This window comes from Amphiprion ocellaris, chromosome 20 (assembly GCF_022539595.1).
Source record: "Amphiprion ocellaris isolate individual 3 ecotype Okinawa chromosome 20, ASM2253959v1, whole genome shotgun sequence".
Classification (NCBI taxonomy): domain Eukaryota; kingdom Metazoa; phylum Chordata; class Actinopteri; family Pomacentridae; genus Amphiprion; species Amphiprion ocellaris.
This window is the reverse complement of record NC_072785.1, coordinates 18,034,844-18,059,729: the sequence shown is the minus strand read 5'-3', so window position 1 is coordinate 18,059,729 and position 24,886 is coordinate 18,034,844. Positions and strand designations below refer to the sequence as shown.

At 43.9% G+C, this 24,886-nt stretch overlaps 2 protein-coding genes across 2 annotated transcripts; one reads left to right on the top strand and one right to left on the bottom strand.

Moving 5' to 3' along the window:
* The first annotated feature begins 464 nt into the window (after window positions 1-464).
* LOC111578082 (uncharacterized) lies at window positions 465-2,587 on the top strand. The gene has a single exon (XM_023284679.3). The coding sequence runs from the start codon at window positions 570-572 to the stop codon at window positions 2,178-2,180; it is 1,611 nt and encodes a 536-aa protein (XP_023140447.1). The 5' UTR covers window positions 465-569; the 3' UTR covers window positions 2,181-2,587.
* Window positions 2,588-2,654: 67 nt separating this feature from the next.
* Window positions 2,655-19,751, bottom strand: LOC111578066 (serine/threonine-protein kinase PAK 6). The gene is made up of 9 exons (XM_023284659.3): window positions 19,247-19,751; window positions 10,373-10,620; window positions 8,405-9,064; window positions 7,332-7,865; window positions 6,887-7,020; window positions 5,665-5,791; window positions 5,447-5,572; window positions 5,175-5,309; window positions 2,655-4,192 (listed from the first exon to the last, which is right to left on the bottom strand). The coding sequence occupies exons 2-9, from the start codon at window positions 10,574-10,576 to the stop codon at window positions 4,025-4,027; spliced, it is 2,088 nt and encodes a 695-aa protein (XP_023140427.2). The 5' UTR covers window positions 10,577-10,620; window positions 19,247-19,751; the 3' UTR covers window positions 2,655-4,024.
* Between the last annotated feature and the right edge of the window lie 5,135 nt (window positions 19,752-24,886).

Genomic DNA, 24,886 nt, shown 5'->3' with positions numbered 1-24,886 from the left:
TTTCCCTCCCTCCTTTTGAAGTGAACTCTCAAAGCCTGACTTCAGTCTTCCTCCTTCAGTGAAAGTCTTGATTACAATATAACCTTGTATGTAAATAGGATGTAACAGGATGTAACAATTAATTACAAAATACTGGATTGTCCTTTCACATGTTTGACTATTCTATCAAAAAGAAAGAATTTGTTAATTGAGTTTATTTGAGTCAAAGAAAAGTAAAAATGGTGCATTTAAGTTACCCTCACAGACCTCACATGAAAAACACTGGCCCTGTTTTTCTCCTTGAGTAATTATTCTGTTCAAATAGCATATATTTCTCTCCAGGCAGAGAGTGCTTGGACTGAATGGATGCTGCCACTGCATAATGGTCCTCAGACGTTTGTTTCCTAGGCAACGTGGGGAGGGCATGCGGAGAGGGAGGTATAAAAACACTGGCAGCTCCTCTGTGAGTCTTACTCTGAGGTAAATGCACTCTCTGTCAACACAGAGTGCCTCGGAGAACTTGCTACACACTTTCTCTCTCGATTTGCCACTCTCTTTCTCGGCTTAGCTCCACAAGTGGCTGTTCAAGAATGATGCGGCCAAAAGATTTACGCCAGGGCTCTGGCACCAAGACTTTCCTAGATGCCATGCACGGTGGTAAAGTCCACCTGGCGCGCTTCATCCTGGACGCCTTGGATGGGCGCATTATCAACTCCAAGACGGAAAACAGCCGCACCCCGCTCATGTACGCCGTCTGCCTCCAAGACCAGGGGACCAGAGCTAAGTTCACCCGGCTGCTGCTGGAGAAAGGGGCAGATGTCAACTGCCAGGATGAGGACGGTCGCACAGCCCTGAGCCACGCCTGCGAGATGGGTCACCTGGACGTGGTCAAACTTCTAGTGCAGTTCAATGCTGACCCGGATGTCTCTGATGCCTGGGGTAACAGCTCTCTCATGTATGCTGCATTTTCTGGCCACAGCCAAGTCCTGGAGTTCCTGGTCAGGGCTTTTAAGAGACTGGGACTGAGGTTGGACAGGACCAATAATGCCGGTCACTCAGCCATCGAAGTAGCCAACTTCTTTGGGCACAACCAGTGTGTCCAGATTCTGAACTTTCCTTGCCGGAGGAGTCTTGGCACAGACGATCCGTTTGTTGACGCGGGTACCACTGTTGAAGGTGAGTGCCGTCTGCCCAACAGGCTCCCCAGGCATGTTCTGGAGAGGTTCTCAAAGCAGTTGAATAATGAAGACCAGCTGCCTGGGCTATTTCAGAGACAGCTGAAGATTACAGACAACAACGGACTTTGGAACCGGTTCAGATGTCCTCGCAGTCAGTCTCAAGAGGACAACCATCCCCACAGTTGGGCTCTGCCTCCTCAGCTAGAGAAAAGCCAGACTGAAGGGGATCACAGCATTCTCTTCACTGCCAAACAACTGCAAAACTGCCAGCTTAGGGAGCTAAGGGGGGCTAAAACACTGAACTCTCTTCCTGAGCCAAGCCAGAAAGATGTCAGCCGAGACACGAGACTCCCAGAGCAAACACCAGAGAGTTTTCCTCTCTGGGGAAAGGCAAAGTCATTTAACCTGGACCTTCTGAGCAGCAGAAAGCAGTCCTATCAGGGTGATGTGCGTGACATGAGCCTGTCAGCCAGCAAATTAAAGAGAGCCTCGCTTCAGGATGAGAGATGCCTGATAGACAAGATGGAATGTCAAGGGAACACCCGGGGCCTGACAAACGATGCTGACAAAATTGTCTCAGTGCCAAAACCTCTTTTAAACGGCAAGAGCCAACCGGTGAGAGCACTCGAGGACAATGTCAAATTGCAGAACGAAGAGGCTAATGACATGCCTGCATCGAGCAGAAGAGAGCAGCAGAAGAGGGGCAGCTTCGGCCCGACCAGCAGACACAACAAACTACTTTTTGCCAGGGAGGAGATGGAGTCAGGGAAGCTCCCCAGCCGCACCCCCGGGTTCATGGGGCTGGGGACCAGACTGCTGCGTCGATTCACCGCTCCAGAGTTTATGAGGATGGTGATAGACTGCTCGTCAGGCTCCTCAAACGGCAGAGGTCGGATGTCCCGCTCCGAAACCTTCCCTCTGTCACACACACATCAGCAGGTCAACAGTCAGCCGAGCGTCGACAGCATCAGCGGAGTGAAGTGTGAATTTGAAAGCTGCTCGTCTCAGTCCACCCTCAATTAGGATGAGGACAATATCAAACAACAGAAATGGATGGTAGTGTTGTTTTTACAACACATGAAATTCTTACATGTAATTATTTGTAGCCTATATAGGGGAGAAATAACAATCCCTTGCTTTTGTGCACTTAGTTTTTTCAGTATTTATTGATTTAAAAACGAGGTGTAAAGCTGTTCAGTTGTAAAAGGCTGCATACAATTTTGCTATCTCATATTTTAAATTATTTATAGATTAATATATTAACAGTCTGTGAGCTACTAAAGTGAATGTTTTCTTTCACATATAAAAGATTTATATTACATGGAATTAAATGTCTTTGATATTGCTTCTGTGTTTATAAGAAAAAATGTATTTTGCTTAAAGATATTCAGTGACTGTGCAATCATGCTAAATAAATACTTTAAAACATATTCTGCCTGGATTAATGTATGCGTGTGTGTGCACGTGAGGGAAGGGGAAAGGATTAAAAGAATTCGATTCAGTATGCATTATTTATTGATTTATACAAAATTAAAATGTGTAATTCTTTTTCATGAATGATCCACACAGAAATAGAAATACATGAAACATGTCAACATGTATCCGTGTCAGAATACAAAGACTATGTGCAAAGTGTTTCTCAGCAGGCTGATGTCCTGCAGCATCACATGCCAGGCCTGTGTGCTTTATCTAGGCAAACAAATGCAAATACAGTCATACACGCATCTTCCTCAGGAGCAACACACACGTCTTGTGATTTTTAAAAAGTCCGTCACAATACAAAGAGGGTTGTATCAGAAGCAAACACTGAGACGTCGCCTCTCACACACATAACGCAAACACCCATGTGCTCACACACACACACACACACACACACACACACACACACACACACACACACACACACACAACTATACGCTCACATTTCAGTAAAGAAAAGTAACAGTTTAAACTCATTTCATATAATTTACTGCAGTGAGTCAGCAGGTATAAGACCTAATATTCAATATTTTTATTTACATTATTAATTTATCTGTTTATGTTTCAAGTCCATACTTAATAATGAAACCTTATTTGCAACTTCACATCATACAAACAACACACAACACCTTTTGAAATAAAGAATAAATATGAAAAAGAGGAATATGGTACTGGTGAATTTCCAATAGCCCAATAGTAGCAGCTGGGCTTTCATCTACCCATTTATTATGCTAATAAAGGAGAATTGTCTTTCACATCCCAGTTTGGTACATATTCAAGCATTCACATCAGGCCAGGTGTGCCTCCATTTGGCCATGCAAAGAGTGTGTATTGACCGGTTTGTTGTCCACTTTCCACAACAGTGTGAGTGTGCAGAGGTAACTTCATCCTTGTTTGATAATGTCACAATGAGCTACTGTGGTTTGAGCCTAATGCCAACTTTATAAGCTTTACAAAGCTAGCCGTAATGCCCACTATGAACACTATACGGGATTTTTAGAGTAGCATGTGTTCATTACATATAGTTATGTAGAATTTTGCGTTTTGCTATGCACCATGTGCTGTGTTGAATCCCTCTGAATGTTACAGGAAGCCAATCAACATTCAGATTGAACCAAGTTGAGAGGTGAGGAATTGCATGCTGCCTTTAACTCGCTCCTAAAGTGCTTCTCTCATGCCCGAGACCATGCGATGTCTGTCAACCAACCAAACTTGCGTCTTAGCCGCCATCACTTTGGCAGCAAAATGCCGTCTGCGGCTGCTTCTCTGGAGCTGATAGCCCCATTGGCTTGGGTGCTAGAGGAGTTGGACCTCGGTGCTGGTCCTCCTTCCGAGGCCTGGACAGGTCAGACTGAAGCTGGGTGTTGGAGACCGGGAGCCCCATGGGGTCAGCAGCGGGACATGCGTTTGCGATATTGCTCCACCAGCGGGACCAGGCACTGAGGTGAGCCGCTCTGCAGCAGGAAGGGGTGCTCCAGCAGGTCAGTGGCGCTGGCCCGTTCTAGGGGGTCCCGAGTGAGCATACGGTCCAGGAAGTCTTTTAGAACTGGAGAGATCTGCACCACAGAGCAAGAAATACATCCCCATTATCTACACCACTTAATCCTCATTAGGGCCTATCCCAGCTGACTTAGGGTGAAGGCAGGGGACACTCTGGACAGGTCACCAGTCTAGAATTTAGAATTACTAATTAACCTGAGCATGTTTTAGACAAAACCCACGCATGCACAGAGAGAACATGCAAACTCCATGAAGAAAGATCCCGGGAAGGCTGGGACCAAACCGGGATCTTCTAGCTGCAAGGTGAAAGTGCTAACCACCAAGCCACACAAGAAATACAGTGTACACCAAATTTTAACTGCAGTGAATCATTTCATTTGTTATTTGATGCATTCATATGACATTCTGAAAAGAAGCTTAATTATAAGCTCATAGGTTATCATTGATTTATGTGTTAATCATCTGGGTACAATCAGATACTTGCAGGTTTACTATTCATTTTCAGCGAAACACAACGCGTACGTATTTTTAGTTTAAAGCTGAACCACATGTGCGTGTTACATAAGTAGTGTCAAAAATAGAGACTTCAGCCTCTTATGAGAAATGGGCTTAAAGTGTGAAGAAGCTGCTTTGTCATATGGAATTAAGAGCCTCTGATATGCTCAAAATAAATTCCATAGGTTCAACTTGTCAAACCGTTCAAAAACAGCAAATGAGAAAAGGGTTTTTATGTTCACTGTACTACTCTAAATAAGGTGTCACTCTTGTATTTCTCTTTGTCTGAGAGATAATAGACAAATTCTGCTTTTCTCCCAATTAAAAAAGATGAAAATTTACCAGCAAAGTGTTCATGTTTTTAAGGTAATAAGAGTCTGTTCGTTTAGAACACAATCCTTCTAGCCGTTGCTGAGATATTTCGGTTTGGATCAAAATGGTGAACCAGCTGCCTGACAGACCAAAAACCATGTTGTTGTAAATCTGCTACACTTTCTTTGAAGAGACAATATGCTGTGAGTGTGTGTGAGTCTGCTCTCGTACCTGGTTGACATTTCGTACAGTGGGAGCTGGCTCATCCCTCAGCCTCTTCATCGCTGCTACAGGGGTTTCACTGAAGTACGGCGGCTCTCCATCCACCATCTCTACCACCATGATGCCCATCGACCACACATCGACCTGGCACACCGTGACAAAGAAAAAAAAACGTGTAACAGATCTCTTAGCACAGATTGCCACTGTTGGCATTCATGCTACCTGACAGAGATCACCACTGTTATTCAGTGGGAGCAACAGTTGAATTCGTGCCTCCACACCTCAGTGCCATATGGTGATTTGGAGATGACTTCGGGAGCCATCCAATAAGGTGTCCCCACGAGGGACTTCCTCTTAGGGATGTCCTTACTGATCTGAGCGCAGAAGCCAAAGTCTGAAAGCTTGACCTGTGTGGAAAAAAGGAGAAAAAAAACGAATTACCAATACCATCAAGATGCCAAAAAAAGAGAAAACATGAAAGAACAACAACACATCACACCCTTCCGTCTAATGTGAGTAGTATAGAGTCGCTCTTGATGTCTCTGTGGATGACTCCCTGTGAATGGAGATAGGCCAGGGCTTGCAGAACAGCTTCACACACTGTGGCAATCTGCTCTTCACTCAGCCTGCGGGAAAACGTACACACAAGTTAGCACACATACACACAGATTTTACATTTCACAGTTTTCCATTACTAGTTGCAGCAAATCAGCAGCCCTGCAAGTTGAAATTCATGAATCACTGCACATTAAAGGCAATGATGGAGAGTGCAAGGTTCACAACAACAGCTCCCACACAGCAGAATGATGAGCCGAACATGTTCATTCCTCTGCAGGGTTAATGTGACTTTGATATTTTACAGGTGCAACATAAATATATCGGACAGGAGACAAAAAGCCATTTTCAAGCAGCAAGAAAGGTCAGGTGAGCACTGCAAAGCAAGATAACACAAAGTAACAATTACGGCTCAGTGTTGTATTCTCCCACACATGACTACCATCACTAGCTGAAACTGTGTAAAGTAAAATGTATTCATTTAGATGGTGTAATTCATGTAGAGAGGCTGTAATAAATCTAAAAATTATTCAACACCAGATTGCAGCCTCGAAAAAAAGAAAGCCTCTCCTTCATGATTGTTCTGTCGATACACTGATTATTTTAGTCTTTGACAAGCAATGGCTGTGACAGCTGGCTCATTTTATATGTCATCTGGCTTGAGAGAAATTTTTTCATCCCTTTGAGTCAAGTGATCTAACCCTGAGGTCGTCCTATGGAGATCGAGCCAGCCATCTGTTAATAATATAAAACACAGTGACAGCTCAAAACAAATACACCCTGACTTAACTCAACTCCCTGCTGCTGGTCAATATGTTTTCCTACTTTTTGATGTATGCACTACAGAGCAATATGACAGCACTGGGGAATCAAATTTCCACCCAAAATTGACATTCCACATGGCATGTAAACATGCGCAAATTCAATTACCTTATTGAATTTTTATTTTTCCCAAGAGAAAAGCAGCGGACGTGGGGTGCAAGAGAAGAGTGAATGACAGTCACTCTGCTGCTTGGATCAACACCGATCACTCACCAGTTGATCCCACACTACCCCCTTGTGGTTGATTTGGTTATTAAAAATAATCTGACAACTAGTTGGAATGCACCAATTGCAGCTTTTTAAGAAGGATTATTTACGACGTTTTCTATTGGTCGTACTCTTACCTGGTTTCAGACACAATGTTGGTTAGTGCTCCACCCTGCAAGTACTCCATGATTACCCACAGCTCCTCCTCCACCAGGGCAGACTTAAACATCTCCACCACGTTCCTATGCTGATAGTCTCTCATGATGACCACCTGCATCACAAAACACTCATGTTAGGACCATAGGCTTTGGAGACATAAATAACAATATGGAATAGTATTTGTTGTGTAGCATTAAAGGCACAAATCCACCTTTAGTCACTAGTGTGGGTCAGTGTCAAATATGTCTTTCAAAACCCCAACGCAAGTCAAGATAACTCATCTCAATTATTTTCTCAGATTTTTGAAGCACCTCCAGAGCAACCAAAGAACTTATTTTCATAGGTTAAGCACTTAAAGGTGAAACCAAAAAGCTGTGTGAATAAGCATGTATTGCATTTGTATCTTTGATGATTTTTTTGTACCTCGTTGAAGAGCAGCTCTCTCCTCTGCTGCCGCCGCAGGTCCATCATCTTCACCGCCACTTGCCTGCCGCTGTGCTTCTCTGTAGCAATACACACCACCCCTGTTGAGCCCTCGCCGATCTTCACAAAGTTCTCCAGGTAGGATCGTGGGTCGCCCTTGTCTACCACCATCTGCAGGGCCGCCTTGAACTGTTCATGTGTCACCTTGGGTGGGTCGGGGGGTGGTCTGGGTGAAGGATGCTGCGGGGGTCTAAAGGCAGGGGAGCAGGTACCCGGAGGACTGGTGGCTAGTGAGCCTGTAGGGGAAGGTCGAGGTTGGGAAGGGCTGTCTTGACGAGGGTAAGGAGGGTTGGGGCACCCGGAGTGTCTGAGGAAGGGGTCCGGTCCACTAGGTCTCAGTCCCATGTTAGGGGACAAGCCCAGGGTGTAGCTAGCTGAGGATCGCACAGTCCGCTGGGGTCTGATGCCTCCCACAAGAGGACTGCTGGTGCCAGTGGGCAGGAAACCAGAGTGGTACCTTACTGTCGACTCTGCCTGCAAGAAAGAACGGAGAAAGGGTGAGGTAAATTAGAAGAGAGCTGAAGGGAAGTTGGCCTCCTGCCTGAGGTTCATGACCCACTTTAAAATTGAATGTAAATCAAGTCCTTCGCTTTCACTCTGCATCTACTTCACCTAATATGACCGATGTAAAGATGTTGCTGTGTGGCCCCAAGTGTCCCACTGAGATCTTGGCAAACACACTTTCTTTCAACATTTACAATCCCACAGGCACTTTAAACCCACAATTCATTTTTTAACACCAGCTTTAAATGAAATGCTCAGACCCAGAACTTTAATCACCTTTAGTGTAAAGCAATCAATATGCTGCCTCACTTTGGTTCCACAACCTAAGCATTAAAATGATGATTTCTTGACAAAAAATAACTTTACTTAATGCATTCAGAGCTCATGCAAAAAACATGCTGAGTACTCATAATATGATGTACATAGCATTAACTGAAATATGCATATGTTGTCTCTTCTATGAATAATGTATTATCAGTGCACTTAATTGCTGCAAAGATGAGGCTTACTTTCAGGTCATAGGAGGAGAACGGCCTCCCTGGGCTGTTCTGTGGGTGCATGTACATGGGTAGATTGGGCCGGAGCTCCGTGGTGACCGTCCCTTGATCTCCGTGAGGTTGTTGTACAGTCATGGCTGGGCTGTAGAAGCAGGCTACAGGTCTCTGAGTAGGTGGCATTCCTCTGGGAAGCTGGAAATCTCTCTTCCATATCACTCTCTCCTGAGGACTGCCCACCTCTCCACTCATATAAGCCCCGTGACTGGGCATCTGGACGTTCTGGGACTGAGCAGGTTGGGAGGGTCCCTCCATGGAGCTGACGCCAACTTCGTAAGTGGACTTGGCCTTTGGCAAGATCCCGTTGGGCTGCAGAGTGATGCTCTTCTTCATGCCTAAGTAAGGGGTGTTGGTCTCGCTGTGGATGTTCCTGGCCCTGTCCCTCCACTGATCCTGACCCTCTTCCTCCTCATCATCATCCTGGGTCAGGCCCTCGTACTGGTACGTGTCTCCCTCGTTCACCTCCCCCAGCCTTCCCAGAGACTGAGCCCTCTTCCTCGCCGAGGGGCTGCTCTTCCGCAAAGAGTTGGAACTGGTCACAGACAGACGGCTCATATCATTGATCATGGCTGCAATGTAGTCTCCGTGACCGATCATGCTCCCACGCACAATGGTCTGAAAAGAGAAGAGGCGTTTATCTTTATCACACTCTGCATGGCATGATTACATTACAGGAAGATTTTGGACTGAAAGGAATAATGAGGGTGACATAATCATTGCTCAGAGGCAAGTTAAATTTAGACTTGGGAATCTGTAAAGGACATCTTTGTCATTCTGCGAAGACAGCAACTTTAAATCATTTTCCCAGTGGCTTGCTCTGACATTACACTGACAAATATTCCAAGCAAATGTTTCAAGAGGAACACTGCAAAGACAGAGCCTCTACAACTGCTCCTAGGTTTATAGAAATTACAGATAACTGCTCTTAAGACCTTTCAAGTGGTACGCATAGTTGGCAGGCATGCAAAGGGTCTAAACTTGCCTTGACATAAAGTGATCAGATGAACTTTAGATGTTTTGCCAGAACAGCGCTCACGTAAGAGCGAGTGCATGGCTGCTTATTAGTCAGTCTGGAGGTAGAGTCATGCTCAGTTCACAGTCAGCCAGCAGCCTCTCCTGTTTCTTTGGCTCAGTGCCATTACATCTGCACAGGGGGTAGAGGTCAGATGACATCTCACCTACTCTAGCACCTCTCTGAGAGGAGACAATGGCAGGTGATAATGGCCTCGGTCAGACATTGTGTTTTAGAGGATGCTATAATATTACTTATTTTATACTTGTATCAAACTTGCTTCCTTTTGTGCTTAAATCAAGAAATAATCTTTGACACAAAAATCTGCCCCAAATGCTGACATGATGGCTCTCATATTGTGCAGCACTAATCGCAATCATATCATGGATTTAATGAAATGTTGGTGTTGTCTGTATTTTTTCCCAGAGAGCCAGAAAAAGCATCGGCACTATGCCTCATGAAGCATAGAAATCCTGAGATTTGCAGGCTTTATCACTCACTGGCATTTCCTTTGCTGTACCTGCAGTTTTTATTCCTTCTGCTTGACATCTGTGGAGAGGCACCATGGACTGTTATTAATTGCCTGCATGGGGTAATAAATCTTGTGGCCCCTGTGAGTATTCAACATTGTACAGTCAGTGTACACAGCAGGGTCATTAGCCCAGCCCCATGATAGATAAGAAAGCAAAAGGATGGGGAGGGGAGCAGGCTTTCTACGTTGTCATTGGAGGATTACGGCATTTTCTGAGACAGCAGAATCCCTCTGCAGCACTGAAAGATACTTCTGCCCTGATAAAACTATCAGCATATCTTTACGCATTAGCCCCCGAGACTGAAGCTAAACTGTGGTGTGCCATACATTAGTGGTAAAGTAGGATCAGGGAATCGATGAAGAGGTAACTGGAAGGTACCTTCTTTGGCCTCAGCTCCACCTCTGTGATCCTGGAAGGGTCCACCATGGGTTTGGGCCTTCGCAGGTTCTCTATTAGGCTCTGCCATTGTGTCGGCAGGCCAACGAAACAGCCACGCTTGGCGTCAAACGAGGTGTGGACACGGTGCTCAAAGTTCTTGGGCGCTGATATCTCAGGCCTCTTCTTTTTCTTCTTGCGAAACATCCTCAGGTCCAGAAGGGCGACAGCTTGCCTGCTTCAAAATGTCCCTGTAAAGAAAATAAACTGTGCTCAACATCATATGCAACACATTTTAAAGTAACTGTAAGCTTTGACATTTGAATGCAAGCAAATCTTTTCTGCCACGGTGATAAAAACATGACTCTCCTTTGCTCTCTGCTTTCTAAACCAGGTGTAGTCAAATAAAACCTGACAACAGATTATGTTTCCACATGGGAGAAGATATTGAAATAGCTCATCTTAAAGCTCTGTTGTGTCTGGGATGTGGATGTCCCATGCTGCCTTGCTGGCTGTCACGAGCTTTCTACTGAGAACAGCTCCAAGGAGAGCGGATGGATTTGTAAGCACATGTGTAATGAAGGATATCTGGTCAATTAAGGCTTATTCATTCTCTGTGCCCTTTTACTGATGAGCACGTGGCTGGGTTGGCCAGCGCCCACAGGCTTTCAGTGCATTAGCAGGACAAGTACAGCACACAAATACACATTCATGAGCACACATACATACAAACACAAATATGCTGATGTAGGCTATCCATCATAACTCCTCTATAACCCCATCTATATCCCGTCCTAATTAGTAGGTCGTGTGCCTTTGATTGCAGGGAGGACAACCTCCTAATCTCTGGATGGATGGTCCTGCATTCGGTGAGCCACTGACTTGGGCTGACTGTATGTTCAGCTTCATTTTCCATTCAAGTGGAGGGAAATAATTAAATACATTACATTTCATTTCCTCCGCTGCACAGCTGTACTGGGAGATAATCACTCACATTTAACTCTCATGATTAGTATTAATACTGTTTTATGTAGCTCACAGAACAGAGGACATCCCAGCTAGCCACGCAAGTAGATGCTGATGCCAGTCTGTTGATTTCTCTGCTACTTTTGGGCCAGACTGAAATATCTTGATAAGTTTTGGATGATTTGGCATGAAAATGTGTCTAGACAATCATGGTCTATCAAGGACCATCAGATGATGACTCCTGCTAACTTTGATAATCTTCTAGTTTTTCTTTAGTTCCTAGAGTTGCATCTTTGATTCTTCACCTTGCAAGATCAGGTCACATTTTAACTTTAGTTTAGGACCAAATACCTGCAAAAACGATCATACTGTCAGATTGCTCTTTTTATTCAGTTTTCATTGTTATAATTTAGCACAGGTGATCCAAATTTACAGGCTTTTCAGGTATGTCCTTGTCAGTGTGAAAACATCCTTCAGTTTTGTGGCTGACCTTTAACCCCAAACCTCATTGGCAGATTTTAAAGGTATGTATCTTTTTTGAGAAAAATCATCAAAATGACACTATTTATGAGAGCCAGAAACTGTAAAAAGCAGAAAGAATCACCAGATGTTTTTAACTTTCTGACAGCCCTTGAACTAATCATGTATAGCATGTGGGTTTACTGGCGAATTAAACAAAATCTAAGCATAAAATCATGATATTTTATCCAAATCACTTCTAAATGTCTCATAAAAAATACCCCAGAAATAAACCATTTGCACCAGATCCTGTGAAATAAATAAAAAAAGTCTGTGCTCCTCGGTGCAACTGAAAAGTGATGACTGACTGAGGTGTGACCAACAGTCATGTGACAGGAAGTTTCCAGGTAAACTGCAGGCTGTGTTTACACAGAGCAGATAGGAAATGGAAAGAGAGACTATAAAGCAAAAGAGGAAAATAAAACACTAATTATAAATAAAAACTAATGCAGCATGGCTCAAAAACAGTTTACAGAGGAACAAATTGTCTGCTATTTGTTGGAAGATACATTCAGCATAGTGAAATAGCTTTCTGGAGTTGATGTGCCGAGAAGCATGAAAAAGGCCTTGTCTGTAGAACATGCAAGCCATGAAATAGTCACAGCCATTATTTTTTCCTAGTACTGGTAACACCTGTAGGCATTTGGCAATCTGTTGAAAATGTTGATTCCAGGCTTAACAGGCTTGTAACTGTCATACTACACTGTACTTCTGTACTTCTAGCCACGGTTGTGCTGGTTCCATTGAGGTGCAGGACTTTATATTGGAGTAAAAAAATGAGCCTACAGTAAAGAAAAATGTAACAGGTGCAAAAAGCGGCCAGAAACAACTCAGGATTCAGAGGGTTAATTTATGATTAACAGGTGCATGAAGTGGAGCCATTAGCTAACATTTATTTTAGCAGAATATAGTCCTGAATTATGTGGCCAATGCAGAGGCCTACAAGGTGCCCTGTGAGTACGAGATACAATCTCCCATCATGCACTGTGAAATGGTGGGAGCTGAGGAAATGAGTTTTGCAGCCCTCCGCAACCCAGCAGGAGATCACGCTGGCAGCCTTTCCTCTCTCCACCTACACCCTCAGACCAGCACGGCTCTAATCGACATCAGCAACGCCCGTTATGAAATGTATTGGCGACTAACCCACGCCTCTTACCCTGCCACATCACTGGGGGGGAAAAGGAGGTCAGGCCCACTGGTCACATCAGCTAAACCTGCCTCATTACAGGAAGGTGGGGTTGGGAGAAGAAGATGTGGGTAAGAAAAACCGCTTGGAGAGATGTGTCACCCTCCAAGGATAATTCAGTCACAAGGCTAATATGCTAAGTGTTGCATAAACGTATCACTCTGTGCTCTCCCTATGTACATAATGTGGTGCTGGGAAGGACTTTAATTCTATCTGACAGGGACATTATGGTGTGAGGGCTCTCAGGAGGTGGGGAGAGAGGAGCAGGGGCCGAGATTAGAGTCAGATCTGGATATATTAGAGAGAGAGGGACCCAGTTTCCTTCGTGCACACACAGAAAGGCTTTTAACCACCAATCATGGCTCTTTTTGGAATAACAAATGCCCGAGGAAATGAACGCAAAACACAAGGGTATGTGCTCTGTTGTTTTTTTTTTTCTTTCCTCTTTGTGCAACATGAGAGGCTATCTGCTTAGATAGCTGTTCAACGTGCAGATGTTGGCATTGCCTGAACAAATATTTATACATTTTATACTCATGTATTCTTTTACAAGCAGATCAATCAATATTTACTCATGGGCGAAATGCAAACTGCAACAATCCTCCACTGCAAGCAATAATGGGGGTGATATCAGCGCAAATAGGACAGCTGGTTTTTATGGTACTTCATTAAGTTTCCTCACTTCAAAACAGCAGAGAACAGAACATATCGCTGTATGCATTATTCCTCCTTGACCACTATTCCCCCTCTGAAGACTGGAAATACAAACTAGCCACTGTGATATTAGACACAAGCAGAAACACACACTTTGTGGATTCACGCCTGGGCGAAATGAATTAAAAAGTTGATGCACTTATTCGTTTGCAAGCTTTAGTCATATGCAGCTGGCCTATGCAACTGGCCTTACATTGACCTCTCTGACTGCCAAGCTTTATGAGTGTCTTGATAACAATATGCTATTGATTTCCGAATCCGTTCTACAATACGTATGCACAGAGCAGAACTCACACAGTGCCCAATCTCGCTTTCTGGTCACATCACTCAAAACTGCAGGGACTTCACCCTATGCCTCAGTGGCTTGTCTTGAATCTATCAAAGTGCTGAGGCAAAACTCAGCCAGCTGCTGTCAGGGCTATGAAGAGCCAAAGAGGATGAGGTCACTCTAAAAAATTGTGCTACATTAGGTATTTCCATCTCTGCAAGTTTGTGCGGGAGCAACAAATTAAATAGATCCAAATGCATGACCTAAAAACTCACAAATCCTGTCACTGAGAAATAAAATCGGACACACAGGAAATCAGCAAAAAAGCTGTTTGCAATAAGTATTCGTGAAGTTTGACTAAACATAAACCACAGAAGAAAGATGATGAAGCGGGTAAATTGTGAAAAATATGCAAAGAGACTGCATTTCTTTGCAGAAAGTCACCACTTAATCCCATCCCAATCCAGGCTCAAATGAATATCCAATCAAAGCCTTACCCCCGACTGGATGGAACTTCTTCACCTGGCAGAGCGGCTTGGCCCCTCATGCCATGCAGAAATTCAACCAGGCAATCCATATGTTTCCCGCAGACAACATGACAGAAGAGGAGAGGGCATGCTCGCCTTCCTCTCATGTTCAAATCACCCCGAGCAGGAGTTGTGGTTGAGTGGGAGGGGATCGAGAGATAAGAGAGATATTGGATTTGCTCGATGTTAGTGCTCCCAGCTCTGTTGAATGATTTTTTTTCTATTTGCCCTGATTTCTGCTTCTATCTTTTTTGTTGGCGTGCATGCAGAAATGTAGTGAGTGTGCAGGTGACTGTGCTCGCAGGATTAGTATGGTGCTCAGTCCTTCACCGATCTAATTTTAGGACACATCATTTCCCTCTCCTGTCTCACACCCGACGTGTGTTTATTTTGCACAGGATTCATGTCAAATGATGAGGTGAGGGTGGGAGACGATGGAGAGATGAGGTAATCCTCTTTTTGTGTTTGTCAATGCATGTATAAGCATAATCCAGCTATAGTGAATTACAGGGGGGCAACATCTATTCCATATCGGCATAGATAGCATCAAGGTCTTAACTGCTGTTTTTGGACTCTGCAGTGCAGCGTGGAGGGCTTGGAGATTGCTCTTCTATCAGCTTCATTATGATGACCGTTTTGCCCTTTGAGTGTAATGAGACTGCCTCTCAAGGGGGGGTGGGGGGTCTTGGTTGGTCATCTCTTCCTTGTGCTTTGTAAAGTACACATACACACACACCATTGGAGGGCACAAAAAAGGTACAAGGCACTGGACGTGACTGGACAGTACAATAGCAGTGTTTATGATTTCAGTTGATGTCTGCTTTCTCTTTGAAGTCACCTCTGCAGATATGGAAGGATTGCCAATAGGAGATGACATGTGATGTAATAAGCTGCATCCAGCGACATGGAATAGCATGATGCCGCCATGCATATTTCATGCAAGTGGTCTGATACAGCATGCACGACAAAGCACTTGGAATATGAGGAAAGTTGGAGAGCGTCACGCATCTTCTACTGTATAGTCATCCATTGCACTGCTTTGTTATTTAGCCATGCTAGTAGTATGGCTCTGGAGATGGCAGTATTAAGCTTTCCAGCACTTCAGTCAAGACTAAAATACCAACTATATGTTTTTTTTCCAGATATTTAGGCTCTCCATCTTTGGTGATCTTCTGACTTTCCCTTTCCAGTGCTTTCACTCAGAGTCAGGGGCACAAAGGAAATTGCAGGTATACACAAACTGTGCCAGTTTTTTCCTAAAGTGGTCAAACAACAACTTTCTCAGTCCTTGATGTAACTGTATGCCTGATAAAAGCTTCACTCAGGGGTAAGGACACAATGTAGAGCATACCCAAGGGCATGTGAACTGAATGTTATGGACTAGTTTGAGTATACAGCATATCAACAGTAGGAAGAAAGTCAGCTTGCAGACCATGTGCATATGGTACTAAAAAAAATGACTTGGATGATAATGATATTGAATGAAATGGTTGATTATATTCATATTCTGCAATAAGTTTTAGGTTGTAAAATTGGACATTAAGCAAGGATGACCCACATTCACACAGACAGTTCATTGATAGTGACATATCTTGGGGTATTTCAAATGCCACATTACTCGCAGCTATGCGTCACATGCAGGCTTTCACTCAAATCTCCGCATGAAGTCAGGCAAGTCAGAAATAGTCACCAAGCACTGCGATTATGAGAAACTAAGCGATCAAAAAGCTTGTCTGTCATTTCCTAATGCTCTGTATGAGTAAGCAAAGGCCCGAAGACTGGAGGCACATAGTAAAATATAACGGCCGTGCCCAACAACGTGGGCTGTCGACTCTTCAAGGACAGACATCTGCGCAGGAGTGAACACCAGTCCTGAGTTAATATTGACAGGAGGAAACAAGAAATGAGAGGTCAGGACAGGAGTAAGAGTGGGGGAGGAAAGGAGAGTCTGGACACTCAGCTGTAGTGACAGAAAAAGAGAGGACGAAGAAAGCAAGAGGACAAGAGGGAAAATAATAAGGATGCTGAATAGATGGATATAGAATTGAAGCTGTCTTTGGAAATTGATGTTCGCATGTGTTTTTGTCTGATTTAGTGGCCCAGTGATGCTGATAGCAGCCCTCTCAGCTCTGAGGATGTAACCTCTTTTCTCCATCGTCTCGGGCAGCTTTTCTGCAGTAAACAAGCCTCAGTAAAGGGGATTTCAGGACACGACAGTTACATCAACAGAGTGCATACATCATTCTGTCACCTGACATCATGGCACTGATTCTCCCAGATGAGAAAATGGACATGAAAACTAGTTTGTTCTGCCCTGCAGCGAGCAGTGTGGATATTAATGCGCAGTAAAAAGCTCTAGTCTACTATCTACTCCAAACACCTTAACATAATGACATTGTAAAAGCAACACTTGTAGTGTCCTGGGGCGTTTATGGGCTCTTATTCGGAGGCTGACACATCACTAGAAAAACACAGTCTGAAGTTAGGAAGTGCGCTTCTCCATGCAACAATATGTATACTCTGGGCTGGAGAGAAAGGAAATGCAGCACTGACCAACACTCTGTTTAATTAAAGATCCTCTTGGCTCTCACAAGTGCTTTGAACAATTTGACGCTGTGCTGATAGAGACATATGATCGGGATGGACCAATGGCATGAGCTTGACTCTTCTCTCTTGGGTCTAATTTATTGATGCACTGGGACTCGGTGCAAGCTTTACAGTACGCGCATGTGCTTATGAAAGCTTTGATTTATATTTTTTTCAGCCAAGGCCTCAGCGTGTGTCTCTCAGGGACAAAGCACTCACCATTTTTAACCTCAGATTCCTTTGTGGTATCAATCTGCACTAACTCTATCGCCCTTCTCTGTCACCCAGCATGGGTGCTGTTTCAGCCCAAAAAAAGAAGGGGTTCATGTCATGCTGTTCTAAATGGGACTCTGAGGTTTTTTTAATCCTGAGTGCTTGACGCCTTGTGACTGGTGGCGACGCTAAGCTGGTAACACACGCTTTCCTTTCCTTCGGCTGACATGAACACTCCTGAAAACAATCATGAACACACCAGGTGTACCACTGAGAAGTCCCTACCACTACCTGTCCCGTCAACGTCCCGCTACATGTGCCATGGTCTGAGCTGCCTGTCTGTCTGTGTTTCACTGAGTATGTAAGCAGAATGGGTGACGGGACAGGCTCCGTAAAACTATCGGAAGACACTGGAGTTCATGCAACATCCTCAGTGAAGCACATGTCCAGCTGCGTGTGTGTGTGTGTGTGTGTGTGTGTGTGTGTGTGTGTGTGTGTGTGTGTGTGTGTGTGTGTGTGTGTGTGTGTGTGTGTGTGTGTGTGTGTGTGTGTGTGTGTGTGTGTGTGTGTGTGTGTGTGTGTGTGTGTGTGTGTGTGTAAATGTGTGTGTGTGTGTAAATGTGTGTGTAGTCATGCACCAAAGAGACCTTCTCTGTCACCTCCTCTACCCTTTTCCTCCCTCTTCCTCCTCCTCCTTGAATATCAATTAGTAACCTGAGACACAAACACATGGCTGTTATTTGCAGAGTCTCGGTTACGTCACCATCGCATTTATAAAATGCACCAACAAAACCTATAATCAGCAGACTGCACCGATTGCTACTGAATGTACAAGTTGTTATGACTCCAAAATGTCATTGAGCAAATCATCCCCGGTGTTGTTTTTTAGGATGGTACATGCAGGGATAACATCGGCTGCAACTCTTAACAGGGTCAAGAGTAGTTTTTGGTAGCAAGTGAATGAACGCTGTGATGCTGTCAATAAGAATGAGTGCAATGGTGATGCTAAAGCATTGGACTAAAACTGAAATCTATACTCTTCCTTAAAACACCTTAGCCTTAGATTGATTTTCACTGGGGATTTAGCACCTAATAAGGACACTAACAGAGAGAATTTACAGGCCTGTTTTCTACAGTATGGACCACATTTCTCCCATGTTTATGCATGCACTTGTACAACAGGTTTTCTAAATATTCAGAAAATAATGTCACATGTCAGTGTCCTACTCCTGTGCCTATTCTCCCACAGCATCCATCTAGTGAAGTGTACAGTAGCCTAAGAGATCACCTGAGAGCTCAGCCTACACTAGAATACACAGTGGTAAAAACAGGAAGCGTCTGTTCACTGTGCCCACAGTGATGCCAAAGTCTGTATCTGTCAAGTGTGATCCATCTTGAGAAAGGCAAGCATCTTAGAGAACGCTGTATCCTTTTCTTTGACATAGAGGTTTAAGACAGAAGCGATGGAATCGGAGGGAGACAAGAGGATGTTGGGATTTTGAGGAGGAGGGGTGAGCAGGAGGTGAAAGCTCCTCTTTTGAGATGCAGTCCATCACTGAATACATCCAACAACCCTCTCGGTCTTCTTCCCCCCTTTTCTCCCTTTCTGTCTCAGATCCGCACCTGGCTGCACTGCATTCTCCTCACAGCCTCTCCACCTCCTCCTCCTCCTTCTCTTCCTCCACCAACGGACGATGCCTACCGATGGCACACACATAGCCTGCTCTTTATCAATGACGCTAAGCATCTTTTCCCTTTTTTTTTATTATCCCCCACCTCCCCCTCTTTATCCCACTCTCCTCGCCGTGGAGAGAGGAAACTGGGCTCTGGAGGGGATAAACCGTTGTTAGATTGTCAGAGGGAGGAAAAAATAAATAAATCAGTCATTCCCCTCTTACCTTGCTGTCCAGCGAAGAGGAGAGCCTCTCTCCTCCAGGAAGGATTGAAAGTGTTACACATACACACTCACATACACTGTTATACACTCGCATTCACGCACTCTCACACACGGACATACACGCTTGCTCTCTCTCATACACACAAACGACGAGGAGGAGGAGGAGGAGGAGGAGGAAGAGGAGGAGGGCTGGCTCTCAAGCGAGAGCACACTGCAGGCTGCCGCTTGCCTGGGAAAGCCTGATGCGTTCCTCCCTCCAGGCAGAAGCACACACTGCCATCTCAAAGGCTCTTTGTTGGGGCTGATTCATCCCCGGCTCCGTGGCTGAGTGCTGGTCGGTGTGCCGGTGCCCGCTCCCGGGGACGCGAGGGTGACCGTACAAAGGAGGGACAAAGCCATGAAAGAGGAAAAGGCAGCATCCAGGAGGAGAGAATATCACGGCCCCGTAGAGCTCCTTCCATCCACCCCCCTCCCCTGCTCTCCCTCTCCTTCTCAGGCTCGCTCTCTTCCAGACACTCTCCCTCCCACCTCCCTCTCTCTCTCTCTCTCTCTCTCTCTCTCTCTTTATCACTTCCCTCCTTCCCTGCCTCCTCCCACTCTCTCATTGGGCTGCAAAAGAACTGATAGCAGCCCGTGCATGTGTCTGTGCGTGTAAGCCGGTTTCCAATGACTGTAAGGAAAGGAGAGCTCCTCTACACCTCATCACCTGGGATACCTTTCATCCCTCCACCTCCCTCTGCCTCCTTCACACGTAATGTGGGTGACATGAGAACACGAGGGTGCTGTTCACCCAGTGTGCTACTGTTCAGTCAAATGCATTATCCATAGAAAGGCAGGGACAGCAGATGGCAGGAGGGGTTTTGTATTGTATTCGGATGTGTGTAATAAAAAGGGGCGTGGGACTATTTCTGGAGACTCCTGCAATATCTTTTTTTTTTGAGTCTATTGTGACCCAAAAACCTTCTGTGGATGAAGAAGCTGAAGTCACAGCACTGCCCCCAGTCCTACATCTGATCCGGCATCCTCATCGTTTGAGTGAAACGTTCCCCTCTCTTTTCACCACAATCATTTCCTGAATAATTTATACAGCAGCTAAGAACAGACACAAAGCAGGAAAATGTATTAGGGTCAAGTCATGCAGAAATTGTCAGCAAGAGCGAGCCAGATTTAGGGCATATATGTAATACATGGCATTCTGATACGAGAGGAGCTTGCAAAGGCACTATAACAAGCTTAAATAATGATGTTCCTCCCTGTGCATCAAATAAAGTCAAGTGAAAAAAAGCCCCACTGAACCAATCTGCATAACAATGACAGATTCTCCTGTTGGGGGTATGGCAGAAATGACCCCTCCTTCTCTTTCACTCTTACTTGTCAGCATTATTGTCACAGATATTTATTGGCTTGGCTGTATTTTACCGCCTCGCATGACTTATTTTCCTGATTGTCTTCTGAGTTCAGAGCTGTGAGGAATCTATCACCAAAATGCTCCTCTTTGTCCAGGCTATCTGAGTTCAAACTTATCTCTGTTTGGTCAGTCTGAAGGAGAGCTATATAGGTCAAAAGGTCAATAAATGAAACACTCCAGCCTGCTGTCATGACAAAGCTCAGTGCTCCAGAAACTATTTTCTGCGCTTTTTCAAGACTATGTCTCTTGTCCTTCTTCTCTAAAATGCTGTTGCACTATTAAATATTCCTCTTGATTTGAAGATGAAATAAAGTCAATCTATTTGTTCTTTTTCCTCTGGTGAGAGTGTGTGGGACATGTTAGCTATATATCTTGTATATTGTCTTTGTAGTGAAGACTATTTTAAGAGTGTGACACACAAAAAAGACATTGTAACTAAAATTATCGTTGATCACGAGAGTTAATTTAAGCTGTTTGTCAGCTTCATCTCCCCTGAAAACTGACTCCCTATTAGGGAAGAACATCTTGTCATGTAAAAAAGGACTTACAAGGACAATGCCAGTCTTAAACCACAGTGTCATTAAAATCAAAGGCCAGCACATGCATAAGCGATACCACCTTAACTGTTTCCATTTCAATTAATTCTAATGTTTAGGATGAATGGGTGAGGATTTCACTGTAGGGTGTCGGGGCTCAGTCGAAAAAGCTGCAGCAAATGTGGTTTCTTGTTACAATCCACTGACACTCCCAGATGACCCACAAATCCAATTTAATTTTATAAGTGTGACAGAGCTGTAGTAGAAATATAGTCAAAGTTTGTCATTCATTTGCTTGCTCAGAAATAATGTTATATATGGCAGCCTGATCTGCCAAAGATTAAACAATAATGCTGAAAGTTAATGATTTTAAAAAAAAAAAAGTTTTTAAAAATGTGCATGGCATTCTAAGTCATAGTTATGAGATAAAAGGCCCCAATCCTGGCTTATAAAGTGAAAACTGCAATATGCTCAGTCAAATGTAGAAAGTCAAGAATATGCCATCATTCAAAGTAATGGGATTGTTTATTAGAGTCATAAAACAGAAAATCAGAATTAGGAGAAAATAAGTCACGACTATGTATAAGATGGTGGCCTCTGTCAGACTGTGGAATTTAAGTAAAAATGGTGAAACTGCAAATTTATAGAACACCCATCCATTATCTATACACTGCTTAATCCTCATTAGGGTCACGAAGGGGCTGGAGTCTATCCTAGCTGACTTAGGGAGAAGGCAGGGGACACCCTGGATAGGTCACCAGCCTATCATAGGGACTTTTTATACAGTAAATCAAAAATATTCAATAGCAACTCAGACATATGGGACTGTTAGTCTGAATTATATCACAGCACTGTGCTGTGATTCCTGATGTCTTCTATTTTTGCATATTTCTCACACTTAAAAGTTCCACATCATCAAACTAATATTTATTCAGTATTAGACAGAGATTACCTACAAAACACAAAATAAAATTTTTAAATGGTGAAAATTTTTATTGAAAATCTATATATCCCTGTGAAAAAAAGTAATTGCTCCTTTAAACCTAATAACTGGTTGGGCAACCCTTGGCAGCAACAACTGAAGTTAAATGTTTGTGATAGCTTGTGGTCTGTCTTTTACGTTTCCATGGAGGAATTTCAGCCCACCGTCCTCTTCAGAATTGTTTAAAGTTGGCTATATTAGATGGTTTTCGAGCATGAACTGTCCTTTTAAGGTCTTGCCACAGCATCTCAATTGGATTCAAGTCCAAGTCTTGACACGTCCACTCCAAAACCTTGATTTTGTTTTATTTGTGCCATTCAGAGTTGGACCGGCTTGTGTACTTTTGGTCATTGTCATGCTGTATGAACCGTTTGTGTTGAGCTTCAGGTCATGAACTGATGGTGGGTATTCGCCAGGAGGATTTTCTGATAGAAAGCAGAATTCATGGCTCCATCAATTATGACAAGTCGTCCAGTGGAAGAAAAGCAGTCCTACACCATCACACTACCACCACCATGTTTCACTGCTGGTATCATGCTCTTCCTGTGGAATGCAGTATTAGCTTTACACCAGATGTAACAGACCCATGTCTTCCAACAAGTTCCACCGTTGACTCATCAGTCCACAGGATGTTATTTTCTTACAGATCTTATTCCTTCTGGGTCTTATGAGTCTTACTGCTTTTCCAGATCTTAATTTTCTTCCATGTCTTACAGGTCTTACTTTTCTTCGGGTTCTTGCTGTTCTTACTACCTACCGATTTACCCGGATGTCTACTTACCTGTCTGTCTACCCATCTATCTTCCTAATTATGGACTGGAACCAATGACTTTCTACCTTTGAGGCACCTGTGCTAACCACTACACTGTGAACACTGAGGTTTGCTTCTTGTTCCTCCATTCATATTGTTGTTGAACATCTAATGTTTGTGGTATACTTGAGGGCTGCAAGTTAATATTGCACTTGGACCTCTGTGTTATTCTATTGTAATCTAAGCATTCAAATACTTTTTGAAGTACAACAGGATTCAAAAGTATGTATTTAAAACATGTTCAGCTGTCACATGTTCCACAGATTTGGTTTGGTTAGTAGAGTGGAGGACTGATGGCTGACAGCTATTTCTAGGTCGCTGGTTCAACTCCGGCATAAAGCATGAGCTTTTCATATAATAAAAACATGTTCAGTGGTTCTCAAGTTTTCGATGTTTACATGTTATAGATGATTTTCGTATATGTTTGTTCAGGCTGGAAGGATGTTTATAATAGCAGTTATTCATGGGTCAAGGGTTCAACTTTGGTGTGAAGATTCTGCATCCATGCAAGAACAGCTCTAATGTGTACCTAAAGTTGCTAGTTGAATTCTGTCTCAAAGACTGTTTGTGTTCTATGTGTTTCTATCTCATGTGTCTGTTCAGATTTGAAAGTAAGGCTTGGAAAAAACTGTATTTATGTGCACTCAGACATACTATATATTGTGTGCTTCTTTTGCCTGGTCTTAGTTTTTTATGGACAGATAGTGATTTTTTTGTTTTATTTGCACTTTTGCAGGCTTTTCCATCTCCATACCTGAGCATCCAAGTGCAGTTCACCTCTGTGCCTGGGCAAAAACATCTACCAAAGACTTCTAAGTGAGGCAAAGGCTCATCTTTCTGTTAACTGGTGCATGTAAATACAAAACGCACAAATAGGTTAAGAGCGCTGACTGTAAACACGGCCCACATGGTGCCTGAGTGTTCTTGGCTGTCACAGGACAAAAGCTCTTCTCTGAGAGCCTGTCTGCAGCACATTAAGGAAATGTAGCTCTGCTTGTACCATTGCTCCAGTGCAGTAACAGAGAGCTATGGATTTTCTGTCTGAAGCGCTGGCTGCTTGCTTTCATGAGATGAGCTTTTAATAAGTCATGTCAAATAGCGCACCATAGAGGATGCATTATGGTGTAGTTATGCTGTGTTATTATGATGGAGGTGCATCATGTTGCCTATCATTTATCACTGAATTCCTGGTACTCTGAGCTCTATGGAAAACTTAAGTAGACAGTATGGGAAATTACTATTTTGGATGATCTTGGCTGGCAGTGTCATATTACCGGTGTGAGATTAGAGTCTGCTCCTCCTGTGATCCACATGCATGTGAAAGCAGCACCACTCTGTGCCATACATCAGAACAGTGGCCTCTTGGGGATAACCAAGGCCTGCTCTGCCCGCAGCTGCAAACTGTGGATTTCACTTGCTAATGAGCCAAAACCAACCGTCTTCCAGCCATTCATCAATGTCTGGCCTGCGAGCTGTCTGTGTGTGAAGTGGACCCCATCATCACACTAGATTAGGTTTAGGTGTAGTTCCACCACTTTAGCCAGTGGCCTTCTGGGTAACCTCTCCAGGACAATGATTAACATTGTTGAGCTAAGTGCAACATCTGCTCCTAAGTCTCATGTCCAGCAAGTGTTGTACAAGAGGCCCTGCAGCGAGATAGTTTATTAGGATAAATATGTAGGTCATTTAACCTTTCAAATGGGTATTGTTCTTATTTTAACTCACCAGTGTCTCTGAACCTGCAGCAACAGATTCCACTCAGCACTAAATTGTTCTTGCACCCCATTAACAATCCAGACACCATTACCTGGAGTACAATCCATGCTTCCCCTTGCATGCCCCCTGCTGACAGAGCATTACTACAACACCCCTCCTCCACAGTCTCTGGACAAGTCAACAGCAAG

Coding starts and splice junctions, on each gene's coding strand:
- LOC111578066 (XM_023284659.3), bottom strand. CDS start 10,576: ATGTTTCGCAAGAAGAAAAAGAAGAGGCCTGAGATATCAGCGCCCAAG. Junction 5,792..6,886: donor AACATTGTGTCTGAAACCAG/GTAAGAGTACGA, acceptor GTTTTCCCGCAG/GCTGAGTGAAGAGCAGATTG. Junction 4,193..5,174: donor CTGTACGAAATGTCAACCAG/GTACGAGAGCAG, acceptor TCTGTGGTGCAG/ATCTCTCCAGTTCTAAAAGA.
- LOC111578082 (XM_023284679.3), top strand. CDS start 570: ATGATGCGGCCAAAAGATTTACGCCAGGGCTCTGGCACCAAGACTTTC.